We start from the raw sequence: 13080 nt of genomic DNA, 5'->3' as shown, positions 1-13080 counted from the left end.
AATACAAAAATATCCCTGTTCAGTGACCCCTTAAGCATTAACATCAGGTAAAGCATCAAACAATAGGTATAGTCACCAAGAACATTTGCCACCATGACAGAAGAGTGGAATACAGCTCAAAATTCAGGTCAAAGAAGGCTTCCTCGTAGAGGATGAGGTCCTCTGGGTGCTTCTTATTGCACATGATATTGTGCTTCCAGGACACTGCATCCACACAAGAAAGTAGAGGAAGGATGTCTGTTGCATTTGGAGAGATGCCATATAGAATTGTCCAGTACTATGTATAACTGGGACACAGAGTAAACCTCAGCAGTGAGCTGGACACAGGATTCAGAAGGAAAGGATTAGATTGCTTATTGGAAATCTCAAGCTTTTATTGACCCCAATCCTCTAATGAAAGCAAAGGTCCATCTTTGTAATACTGGTATTTCTACCAGTGTTGCTATATGGTGGCAAGACACAGACACTGCCTCCTAAGAACTAAAGATGAGCACCACGTGAGGTTCAGAGGGAAACACACAGCAATTGTGAGTAGGCTACATGGACAGTCTATGAGGAATGCCAAAAAGGAATAGGACCAGAGGGCATCATCAAAGAACTGAAGGTCCAGAAGAAAAGATGAACTGGCCATATGACAAGCCAAGGAATGGCAGGGATGAGTCACTGAGTTCCACTGGTACCTTCATGATATTGAGAAGAAATGAGAAAAAACTTCATCATGTTGGATGGATCTCTTTGGAGAGGAAAGACAAGAGACCCTTAGAACTGGCAGGTGCGTTGTCATCTGCATTGTTGGAGAGAACTCCTGAATTGATAAGATCATGGATTTATGTGAATATCCAAGGATGATTACACTCCATCCAAAGGAGATATAGAAATAAAAATGTTACACCTTGAGGATTAGAAATAGAAACTTTCTTTCTTTTTCTTTTCTTTTTTTTTTTTGAGGCTGGGGTTAAGTGACTTGCCCAGGGTCACACAGCTAGGAAGTGTTAAATGTCTGAGACCAAATTTGAACTCGGGTCCTCCTTAAATCAAGGCTGGTGCTCTATCCACCGTGCCACCTAGCTGCCCCAGAAATAGAAACTTTCTACAGAACCAACAAAAGCCTAAAGCTTGGGAGCTATTGCAGAAGAGTTATCTTTCAAAAAGAAATTAACTGAAAATCCAGAGAAAAGAGAAAGTTGGTCAAGCAACTTGAAAATCACTGACAAGTTGTAAGATGAAATTTAACCATTTTTTTTTTTTTTTGAGGCTGGGGTTAAGTGACTTGCCCAGGGTCACACAGCTAGGAAGTGTTAAGTGTCTGAGTCCAGATTTGAACTCGGGTCCTCCTGAATTCAAGGCTGGTGCTCTATCCACTGCGCCACCTAGCTGCCCCTAACCTTTTTTCCTTATTCATCTTAACACTAAAGCTCTTCTTTAAAAAGATAGTAACAATAATTGTATATAATTGTGAAAGAATCAACTGGATAATGGAAAAGAACAGCTGCTTGAAGAAGAGGGCAGAAAAATGGGGTTAAAAAGTAAAACTGCTTGTGAAATTCCAAATTACAACACTGGTTTACTCTGGGATCTTTGTTCCAGGAAGACATCACCTTAGGTGCTTTTTTTTTTAAGTTCATGAAATTATTAACTTACAGGCAATTTTGGATGTTTTGCCTCAGGTTAAGAAGTAAATCTACTGTCTTAGAATAAAGAAGGATGGCATCAGTAGGATGATTGCAATTTGATTTTTAGTGCCTCATTCCCTTAAATAGAAGTAGTTTCCTTTCTGTCTCTTTTGTCTCTTTTTACTTTGGGTAACTGGAGTTGCTTTCAAAATGATTACCCTAAATGATTAAAATCTGGCCAAAAAAATGAACTTGAAGCTTTAATAGGGAGACAATTGCAAGAAATCTCTTTATTCCAATAGATTTTTTCCTCTAAATCCTCTGCAAAAATTACAGTCCTTTAAAGACAGATCATATATGGGCCTTAAGAAGACAGAAATCCAGGTCTGTTATAATTGAGGGAAAATATTTATTCCTATAACCTCAAGTAATATGACACTCAATTTCTTAACCCAATAAACTATAATTTTACTAAATATTTTGTCATCCAATAAAATAGACTGAGACAGTGTTTTCTAAATGTTACACAAGTTGTTCATCAGGCCTGGAATGTAGTTGTTCCTCATCAGTTCAGGTGCTACCACCTTTGTGAATCATTCTCTGATTCCTGGTAGAAAAAGAATTCTCTCGCTTTCTCCCTCAAATTTTCCCAGAGCTCTGTCAGAACTCCTTTGCCATCCTTTCCCCTGGTATTCAATTTATCTTTGTACTTGTCCTGTCTTGCACACAGCAGGCGCTTAATAAATGTTAAGATGATTTCCTTAAGCAATTATCTAGCAATCTAGTATCTAAACAGGTTTAAAAACAGTTAACTATCAAGAAGCATTTAAATTGCACTAAAAAAAGATTCCAATCTTTTGACTTGGGAAACTTTGGAACTATTAAGTTGAACAAAATTTTCCTTTTTGATAACTGGAGTAGCTCATGAATAGAAAAGAGTTTCTTTTTCTAGATAAAGAATTCAACCTAATAAAAACGCTGCTCTCTTTGCCACAGTAAAGAATTTTTGGAACAGAGTGGTTTTAGCATTTTACTGCATTTTCAGTTATCCATTTCTAGTCTTTAAAGTGAAAGATAATGGTTTTCTCAATGGAATGGAATCAGTAAAATTTCACAAACATGTTTTCTGTCTAATGGCCAAGTGTGTAGAGTGGATAATAATGGAGCACAGCAGCAGCAGCAGCAGCAACAACAACAACAAGAAGACAGAATTCTGGAATCCAAGTATTTTAATTTTACTAAATAGTGGAGATGGTTTTTGAGAAAGAAAGGCATAGTAATGGAAACAAACAGTTATTATTCATCAGATTGTATCAGTGCAGTTTGTGAAAGGAGTGGTCAATAAGGAACTGGCAGATCTAAGTTCTATGTCCTAGCTTCCTTTTTCAATTACTCAATACCTCAGTTTCCCCACTTGCTAACTAGACACGAACATACTCACCCTTGCGAAACACTCAGGGTAAGCTTGATGAGATGAGTTCTTCAGAAGGGGCTATATGAATTCAAGTGATGACTATTCCTATTTATTAAAACAAGAATCAAGTCTTTCTGGTGGTTATAAATGGCAGCACTACTTTTAAAACAGTTGCTTCACTTAATAAATTTATATGCATACAACCATGATTTAAAGATGACATCATCTGGAAATCTGACCAGAAAGTAGATTAATTTCTCTACTGAAAAACGAGGGAAGTTTTTTGTTGTTATTTTGTTTCCCATTTCATGAGTTGTTTATTCTTTGTGCTTTGATGGGAAATGAGGTAGAGTAGGCTCATGAAAACTGAAATGAGCCCCAATTGTGGTCAGTACCATCAAGTGAATAACTCACTAGGTTAAATTTTCTCAGGCTTAAAAGTGATACTAGAATGTACCAAAGTACTTTTTCTTTTTTTGATTCACATATAAAGTTAGGAATAAGATCTGCATGTGTTTATGTCTAGAGTAGATGAGCAACTTCCAGCATGTTTTTTAAGGCTATGAACCTTATTTAACAATTTGCTTTAATAAGTTTTTAAATTACCTTGTCATGGCCATTGGCATTGTTAACAACAGGAGCCACGAGAGGGAGCTGCCAATTTCTAAACTGTGCACAACTAATACATTTGGTCCTTTAAATAAAAGTTTTTTTTTTTTTTTTTTTTTTTTTTTTTGACAGGAAGACATCTTGCTAGTCCTGCCAAGGCACGGAGCAATCTAGGCTATTTTCAATACAATCAAGCACAGGCCATTTTACCTATAAAATTTGTTGCACTGAATCATAAAAGGACAAAAATGATGTGCTCTTTTCATGAACCACAAAATACTTTGAAAAATTTATATTCACAAATACTAATTAAAAAAACCCTCAACTGATAATACAGAGTAAAAAGTATGAGGACCACTAAGCCTCTAACCACCTGCACCAGCAGAATGGGATGATATGGGAGGGTGATGAGATGGTCAATGCCCCTCAATTAACATGAAATAAAAAAAAATTCACCTGTGCCAAGGGATAAAGCAAGAGGAAGTAGCCTTCACAGATGGTTCTCAAATAAATATATGGCTGACTGCCTCAAGGGGTCAGAAATTATTCAAGCTGTGCTCTTAGTTGTTGGTTGTGGACCCCTGGAGTGCACTGCAGACTTGTATTCACTCTAGCTAGGGCCTTCTGATGGTTCAATTATCATCCAATGCATCATAAAATCTAAAAGTACTGATTTTCAAAACTGAACCAATCTATAATGAAATGAAGGACCCAAAGGCATTTAATTGTTGAACACATAAAAGGAAGTGTATTTAAAAAAAAAATTGGTCAGACTATAGTGTCAGTTACCATTCTTAAGGAATTTACAGGGCTGTCAAAGATGAATCTTTTTGGAATATTCAGTTTATAGCAAATGCCTAAACTGGTTTCTTCATTGCACATTATTTCCTTTTAAAATGGGTAAATTTAAAACAATTACATACATATTAAAAATCTGCATTTCTTTGCTGAATTAAAACGTTAATACTCTCAGACAACACAGATCCAAAATGATGAAACCAGCAATTCCCCCTCCCACCTTACAACAAATTAAATTGAGACAAAATACAAACACATTTCACTACATGATTATTATTAATAAAAATCAGATTTTTTTTTTATAAAGTTGCCCAAAATGCAAGGGATGTGCATAGGTTTACAACTTAGTCATAACATTTTATTTTTATTCCTTGGGTAGTTTTCCCAATGAACGAATGTGTACTGTAGATTACAGTTTTTTTTTTTCAACACAGATACACCGACAGCATGAAAGCTTGCGACTGTCCACATGCATTAAGAGTCAAGACCCAATTTCAAATCTCTAAAAGGTTGACAGAATTCTTCAAAGAGACAGTATCACATTATCTGGATGTTACATAAAAGTACCTAACAAAAATACTATTCTAAAAAAAAAAAGAGAAAAAAGGCCTTTAAAAATGTTTTGTCATCACTAGATTATTTCAAATAAATAAAGGAAAGCAAGATATTCCAATCCATAAAATCAGACTCTAAAAAGAATGTAGTGTTCCACCCCCATGTCAAGGTAACAGAATTATTTTTTATTATTATTAAAATAGATTATAGAAAGCAGCATCTATTTTGTGCAGTTTTAAGGGGCCTTTGAAATAAAAAGCTATGATTTCCAAAAATATAACATTCCAAAGGATTGAATAATACATACATTTAAAGATACATTTTTATTAAAGTTTAGGAGAACTGATTAAAAAGATACTGTCTCTTTAAGTTAGTGTTTAATTTTTTTCCTCCTCCTATCTATTTGGACATGACAATAATTAAATTTAGATCACACTACATCTAGGTAGTCTCTAGGGGCCAAGACCTGTTGACACAAGGCCAGTAATGAAGAGGTTTTTTTCACGTATGAGGTGGTTCCCAGATATGATAGAATTCTTCAGTTATCTGGTGAGAGGCTTAATAGACCCAGGAGACTGGAACCCACTGTGGTGCTGTACAAACGAGCTCAATGGCTTCCTCCAGATGTCTGATTGTTTCATCAATTTCATTGTTGATAATCGTTAGATCAAAGTAGTGTGCATATGTTCTCTGTAAGATATCAGATTCTTTCTGCAGGCGCTGAAGAGATTCATCCTAAATAGCGATTTGGGGAGGTGGAGAATAGAGATGGGATAGGGAGGGAGTGCATCAGGAAGCAAAGAAAAGAGAAAAGTTAGTTGGATTCTTGAGCTCTCCTGATTTTCATTTGCTCTGCCATGGTCAGGCTTCATAGTCCAGTCCCACCAGGTGAAGCCAAGAGTATGGTTATAACCAAAAGAAACAACTTGCTACACACTCCAGCTTTAGTAAATTGCTGCATGTAACAGGAGCTGTCTGACATGCAACAGGATATGCTTCTAGTTTCCAGGAAGGCTGGAGTGAAGAATGAGGACACAATAATACTACTAAAATGACATGCTTGAACAACACAACTCAGAAACTCTGGTGGCTAATCTGGCTGGGAAGTGCCTCAATAGGCAGAGGATGTGGTTTGCACAGACAGTGGCAGTTAACCACCTTGATCCGGATGTTCTTTAGTTATTTTTCTTTCCCCAGTTTCTTCATACCTTAAATGCTATCTCCTAGTCCTCACCTCATTCTCCTGTTTTTACATTGAGGCATTTCTAGATCTGCGTGATCCGAGATCTCATATTCCCTTTTTCTTGGCACAGGCTCGTGCTTGATTGAACGCCTAGCTTGATTCTGAGTCCCCCATACTAGAACTGTGATTGTACCAGGCAACCTTCTTCTCTCAACAACAAACTGTTTCCCTCTTTTTCTATTTAATGGCCAACATGTTCCAGGAGGTCAGTCACATGGAAAGATATCCAATACAACAAACTGCCAAAGGCAAATGCTTTTTGGATGTTACAAAATGAAAAACACTCAATGTGGGATGGATCATTTCAAAAGTATGACACAGCATCTGTTGGCCTGATGAACTACTAAAAATGAGTTCATGTACAAATCTACCAGTCAGTCCCAGGTAGTCTGCAGAGATAAGCTGTTGATGTCAGTGGGCATTAAGCTACTATGACATTTCTCCAATCAGCTCTCTGGCAAACACTCATAACTAATAGTGAGCCAAAAGCAAATGAAAATTTAAAGAGGACATGTATGTGTAAACTTCAGTAATAACATAGCCCATTTTATTTTATTGTTTTAAGATGGGGACCTCTCAAGGGAAAATAGGAAGTTGAATCTCCTTACAATAAGGGAATAAGAGAGGCTGAATTTGCTAAGACAATCAATTTTTATTTTCATACACAGGGACATAGACATACACATTTATATTTATACATACACACAAAGATATGCATATCTATGTATATGTTTGAGTTCATTGTGATATATATATATATATATATGCATATCTATGTTTTTATATGTGTATATGTGGGTGTACACACACACACACACACATACATACACACACACACGACCTGATGAAAAAAAGGAACCAATCCTTCAGGGGCATGTAAGGCTAGACAAGGGGGAGGGGAGGGGCAAATTTCCTAAATAAAGGTGTGTGTAGTAGCCTTGAAGGACTAAACGTCATAAGCATAAATATGTCTGTTATATGTCCTTTTTGTGAAAAACATGGGTCAATATACTACAGGTAAAATCTGGGCTTTGTAGTTGTTCTCCTCTTGGAAGAATAAGCACAAACTCATTAATAAAGATGGAATTAACTAATTCTTTTGTAATACCAACCCAGAGAAGAGATCAAAACAGTTGAGGAGTTCCATTAAAAACTCTGAAGATAAAAATTTTGTACCTCTTCTCAGGACCAACTACTTTTTTTTTTTCAAAGTAGTTTTAGAAGTATTCTTTGAATATCAAATATTAACTATTCTACAGATAAGACTGGAGCTCTCAATTACCTTTTTATTATGGGTGTATCTAGACACATCTGCTTATCCTTAAAAAGCATAGTCTTTTCACTGTGACTTCACTGTAGAGAAGAGCAAATCTGCCCTTGCTCAGAAGATATCGAGTTACTAGAGAACAACCTTTACAAAGTCTCCCTTGGGCTTGGTATCAGCAAAACCAAATTGCTTAGAAATGAAAGTGTACCATCAGAGTTAAAACCACAGCCTGTTTCCCTGAAATATGGTTGTAGGGGAGACTGAGAAATAACACTTTTGGGGCAGAGGATTTCTAGGTAATTTTTGATTAAAATAGTCTTGTTTTCTCAAAACCACTGGAAGATTGCTTTTTACCCACAAAGGCTGTCAAATTTACAGTCAAGAGACTTAGTTTGAGGTATTAAGCAATCAATTTTGATGTATAAAGTGACGAAACATTTCATGTTGAATTAAAGATTTCTCTCTGAGCTTGAATGGTGAAGTTATGTTTGTCTTTTCTTTCTTCACGAAAAAATATCTCTTATATGTACTTAACTCATCATAGGAGTGGGGGTTAAATCAGTGAAAACAAAATGCCTTTATTCTAACAGCAAAAGCAGCATTGAGTGGGAACAGAACGTCTACATTCTAAATCTATTAAAAGAAATAGGGCTGTATTTCATCAGCTCCTGGCTGGTACTTACAGGCAATTTTCTGCACCATTTTGGCAGCTATGGAAAATTAGTAAGAGGGCAAGAAAAATAGGCAAAAAAAAAATCAAAGATGGTAATTCAAGAAAATAATATAACAAAAGGATAAAATCATTTAACATGTTTTCAAAATGTTTGCATATTTAAATAAGGTAAGAAAATAGATTATACTTTAGAAAGAAATATACTCTATGCAAATTAAATGATGTAAAAAATAAAAGTGAATAGAAATAAAAAGCACTTAAGAAAATTTAGTTAGATTTTCCTCAAAAGTACAGAAACTGAAATTTTCTAATATCTTAATTTTGCTGTGTGATTAACTAGAGTGTGGTCATTTGTCAAACTAACCTAAGGAATAAAAAATAAAAAATGAGAAGTGAGCTCCATCATCAAGCTTCATCAATTTCTCAATGACTTTCTATTAATTTGTTCCTTTTAACTAACAGAAACAAGACAATAATCTGATCTAGGAATTCCCATTCCCTCTTTTTGAAAACATAATTTGAGGTATTTGTTGTTTAGTCATTTAGTCATATTTGACTCATGACCTCATTTGGGGTGTTCTTGGCAAAGATGCTACAGTGGTTTGCCATTTCCTTTTACAATTCATTTTACAGATGAGAAAAGTGAGACAAACAGAGTGAAAAGACTTGCTCAGAGTCACCCAATTGCATGTGAACTCAAGAAAATGGGTCTTCTTGATTCCATGCTGGCATTCTATCCACTGAGCCACCTGGCTGTACTCATTTGCTGTACAAGGGCAAAAAAAAGATGACACTTCTGGGGTCAACTGGATCATCTTTGTGTAAAGAATATTCTGCTATCTGATAAAAATATGAAAGATATTGCATAGCACATTCTTCTCTTTGCTAGGCTAGAACCATTTTTTTTAGTACAGTTTGACAAAATGATAAATTCCCAAATGGCAATTTAAACGTTCTGTCTCCTTCTTACAACTAAGTGAACTAGCTTCAAGCTTGGTCTACCTGCTGTCATGGGACTCTGTAATTGAGGAACCATATATGTTAAGTAGTACTAGTTTGGGTTCAGAGCATCACCTTGAGCTCTTGCCAGCCCAGACCCTGAATTCTACAAAAATCATCTAGCAGGACCCAAGGAAGAAATAAGGATATTTCTTGCTCTTCACTGTCACTTGCAGACTTTACTATATCACTTACCATTTTTTCTTCCCTTTAGGTTCCCTCAATTAAGTGTTTCCACTTAAACTAGATCTTAGTGGCTTCCAGGTTATTCTTCTGTCTTTAAAGGACCATATTCCTCTCCTTTCTAACTCCTTATATCTACATTAATGAGTCTTCAAATACCCATTCCTAGGTCTTCTCAAATTCCAGTTAGGTGGTGCAGTGCTGGATAGAGGGTTGGGCCCAGAGCAAAGAAGGACCATGCCACCTTTGGCAAATCACTTAATAGGTCTGCCTCAGTTTCCTTGACTGCAAAATGGGGATGATAAACAATAGCTCCTACCTCCTAGGACTGTTTTGAGGATTAAATGAGACAATATTTGTAAAGCATTTAGGACAATGTCTGGTACCCAGTAGACACTTAATAACGTCTTTCCTTCGTCTCTTTCTTTCTTGACTGAATCTCTTATCCTTATCTTAATCACACATGGGGAGGTTCCAAATCTAGATTTCACCATTAACCACAAACATTTCATTCCCTTCATCAAAAAATAGGATATTCCTCTCTGACCATAACCTCCTTTCACTCCACCTCTTCCTATGCATCACTCCTAAAGGCTATTCATTACCCCTAAAGGCTATTCAAAACCTAGAATTCCTCCAGGGCTCAGTATTTTCTTAGATTATTTATTGCACATGACGCTATTTCCTTTCCTTTCTAATCTCTACCATATAATTAATACACTGTTGTCTACTTTTGAATATCTCATCCCTTTGTCCTACTGTTTCTCAATCTGTGTCAAATCTTCACTCTGAATCCCACATAAGTTCTTCTGAATGGAATGGAGCTAGAAGAATTCACATACCAATAATTCTAACTGAATTTATCATAAATTCATATTATCCAACTTCAATTAGCCTCTCACCACAGCAAGAAAGAGGTAATGCAGTGGATTGAGCCCTGCCTGAGTCACATTGTGGTATTGTTTAGTTACTTCAGTCATGTCTGACTCTGTGACCCCATTTGGGGTTTTCTTGGCAAAGATACTGCAGTGGTGGGTCTGACCAGAACCAAGGAGAAGAAGAACACGTAGGGGAGGAGCTGTGGGGCCAGACCCAGCAGCAGACAGGAGAAGATGGTATCCGAGTGCAGATGGAGAGAAGACATGTGGACAGAGCAGGGCAAAGGCCTCCTCTCTTATGACAACTGTAATCATAATTATTACTATAGTCATTAATAATGACTAGCTTAGAGCTACAAGTCATTTGAACATTCAGTAGCTATATATTAAACTCCTACTACATGCAGAGCAAATATAAACACAGATTGTCTCACTAATCAACAAGCATTTATTCAGTACTTATTGCATACCAGTCATTGTGCTGGGTACTAGAGATGCAAAAGCTAATAATGTTATAGTTCTCTAGAGGATTATATTCTAATGAGAAAAAAAAAAGTATATATAGAATAAATACAAATAAAGGCAAAGTAGTCAAATACTGAGCAGTAGGGACTTAAGGATCTAGGAAATGAAGAAAGGCTTCATGAATAGATGAAGCTCAAATGGTGTGGTGAAGGAAGGGAGGCTTCCCTGAGGTCTAATGAGAGAGGATCAGCTTTAGAATCAGGAAAGCTCAGAGTTCAATTCCTGCTTCTGATCCATGCTAGCAGCATGACCACAGACACCTAACCTCTTCATGTCCCAGACAACCCTGTAAAATCACAGACACTTTCAGATGGCCTGTCAGTCTTACTAAGGAAGCAGAAAAATGAAAGAGTGCTTGACTTGGAACTCTCTGACTCTTCCTTGCCCAAGGTCACATTGCCAGTGAGTATTTGAGGCTAGATTTGAACTCAATGCTTCCTAACTGCAGACTCAACACTGTAACCACTGAGCTACCAAGGTGGAAGGATCTGTAAGTCCCAGAAATCTGTGGCTAAGCCACAGTTCAGGAGGTTGCTTTGAGACTATGGAAGAGTAAGGGAAAGTTCATTCTCAAGGCATTTAAGTTCTGTGATTGCTCAGCCCCCTCTAAATTCACCACCCTGGGGCAAAAGTCTAGTTCCTTATCTGCATTAGGAACTCCTCGAGTACAGTTAGTTCTCAATGAAATGGAGACAAGAAAGCCTGCACACACATGGGTCCCTTTAATGTTCACTTCAATCAGATTTCCCTCTGATGTGTGCAAGTGGACAAAGAACATGTAAACAGGAGTCAAAAGACCTGGATTCTCTCTAAGCTCTAATAATGACTAATTTTGAGGCCAGAAGTAAGTCACTCCCTTTTGGGCCTTTGTTTCCTCATCTATAAAATGAGAAGGGTGGACTTGATGACTGCTAAATTGTATTTCAGGAGCAATAGTCTATGATTTGACTTAAATGTTCCTCAATTCTAACTAATAGTTTTAAAGTTCTAACATTTTTTGGAAGCAACTAAGGTGGCACAGTGAATAGAGAGCTAGGCCCAAAGTCAGGAAGACTTGAGTTCAAGTCTAGCCTCAGACCTTTCCCAGCTATGAGTTACTTAATTCTGTTTTCCTTAATCCATTGGAGAAGGAAATGGTAAACTACTTTAATAGTGTTGCCAAGAAAACCCCACAGGCAGTGGGGTCCATGGAGTCACAAAGAGTCCGATGTGACTGACCAACAACACAAACATCTCTGGAAAGACAGCTGGCTGTCAGGGATGTGGGAGTCTAAATCTCCCCTAACACTCTTCCTGCCTTGGTCTAACCTTTCTCCAGGCCCATGTTCTAAGACTAAATGCAGAGCAGGTATTAACTTTCATGGTGAGAAGCGTTCCTTATATCAATGAAATCACAGGCCCTACAACCAATAAAGTTTTGTACACATTGGGAAATGTAATTAAATATACACATTTTAAAATTGAGACACTGATCACCATTTCCAATTCATGGATAGATTTAGGAGAGATTAATTTCAGCTACATAATCAATCATTTCTATTGTTGGACGACTTCAGGGATGCTGAGGGGAGAGCCTGGTCACAGAAGAGGTCCTTTTTCTCTTGGCAAGGGGATCCAAAACAAAAGGCTGTTGCTATAAGTGGAGGATAATGGATTCATGAAATTCCTGTGGGTGAGCTTGGATGAAAATCAACCTACATGTGCTAAATTCATAGTGCAGAAAGAGGATCCTGTGCTTCACTTGTTTTAGTGTTTAACCCCACTACGCTCTCAGCCTTTATGCACAACAAATACGAATCATTCCATCAGTACATGTTAATATTTAAAAGTCTAAGTGATTCTTACCTCATTGATGCCTGGAGTAATCGTGGGTGCAGCAATAAAAACGACAAAAGGAGCAAACTCTGCAGTTCTTAGGACCTTCAGCGCCTGTATGAAAAGAAACTTAAAGACTTTAGCAGGGAAAAAAGCCAATGTCCCCTTTGCATGGGATGACAGAGAGAACTGACAAAACAATTGGAACAAATTGAATTACAAAGTAAGTGTCCCCTTTCCTCTTAAAATTAAATAGCCATCTAGAAGAAATTTACGAAATACTTTTTTTCCTACAAAAAAGAGACTCTCATTTAATTGTTGTTATAGAGAGTAAATGAAATTTTGAAAATGCTTTTATACACACACATATATAATATATATTATATGTACACATACACACATATCTCATTTAAGGATCCCAACAGCCTTGTAAGTAGACACTACGGACATTATTCCCACTTCAGATGAAGATGCTGAAGTCTATTTGGGAGGTTATTTGCTAATGGTT

The 13080-nt window shown here is 36.9% G+C and overlaps 1 protein-coding gene and 1 long non-coding RNA gene across 3 annotated transcripts in view; one reads left to right on the top strand and one right to left on the bottom strand.

The window, feature by feature from the left end:
- LOC141561339 (uncharacterized) overlaps positions 1–13080 on the top strand; it is a 95318-nt gene that overhangs the window by 34037 nt on the left and 48201 nt on the right. The gene's annotated exons all lie outside the window — the stretch shown is intronic.
- CASK (calcium/calmodulin dependent serine protein kinase) overlaps positions 4362–13080 on the bottom strand; it is a 367163-nt gene continuing 358444 nt past the window's right edge. Inside the window, 2 exon segments of the mRNA XM_074300811.1 lie at positions 4362–5724; positions 12603–12686. Of these exon segments, the coding sequence (XP_074156912.1) occupies positions 5548–5724; positions 12603–12686 (261 nt within the window). The 3' untranslated portion in view covers positions 4362–5547.

The sequence above is a fragment of the Sminthopsis crassicaudata genome, chromosome 3 (genome assembly GCF_048593235.1).
Source record: "Sminthopsis crassicaudata isolate SCR6 chromosome 3, ASM4859323v1, whole genome shotgun sequence".
NCBI lineage: Eukaryota > Metazoa > Chordata > Mammalia > Dasyuromorphia > Dasyuridae > Sminthopsis > Sminthopsis crassicaudata.
Note: the sequence above shows the minus strand (reverse complement) of the source record. Positions and strands in the feature narration are given on the sequence as shown.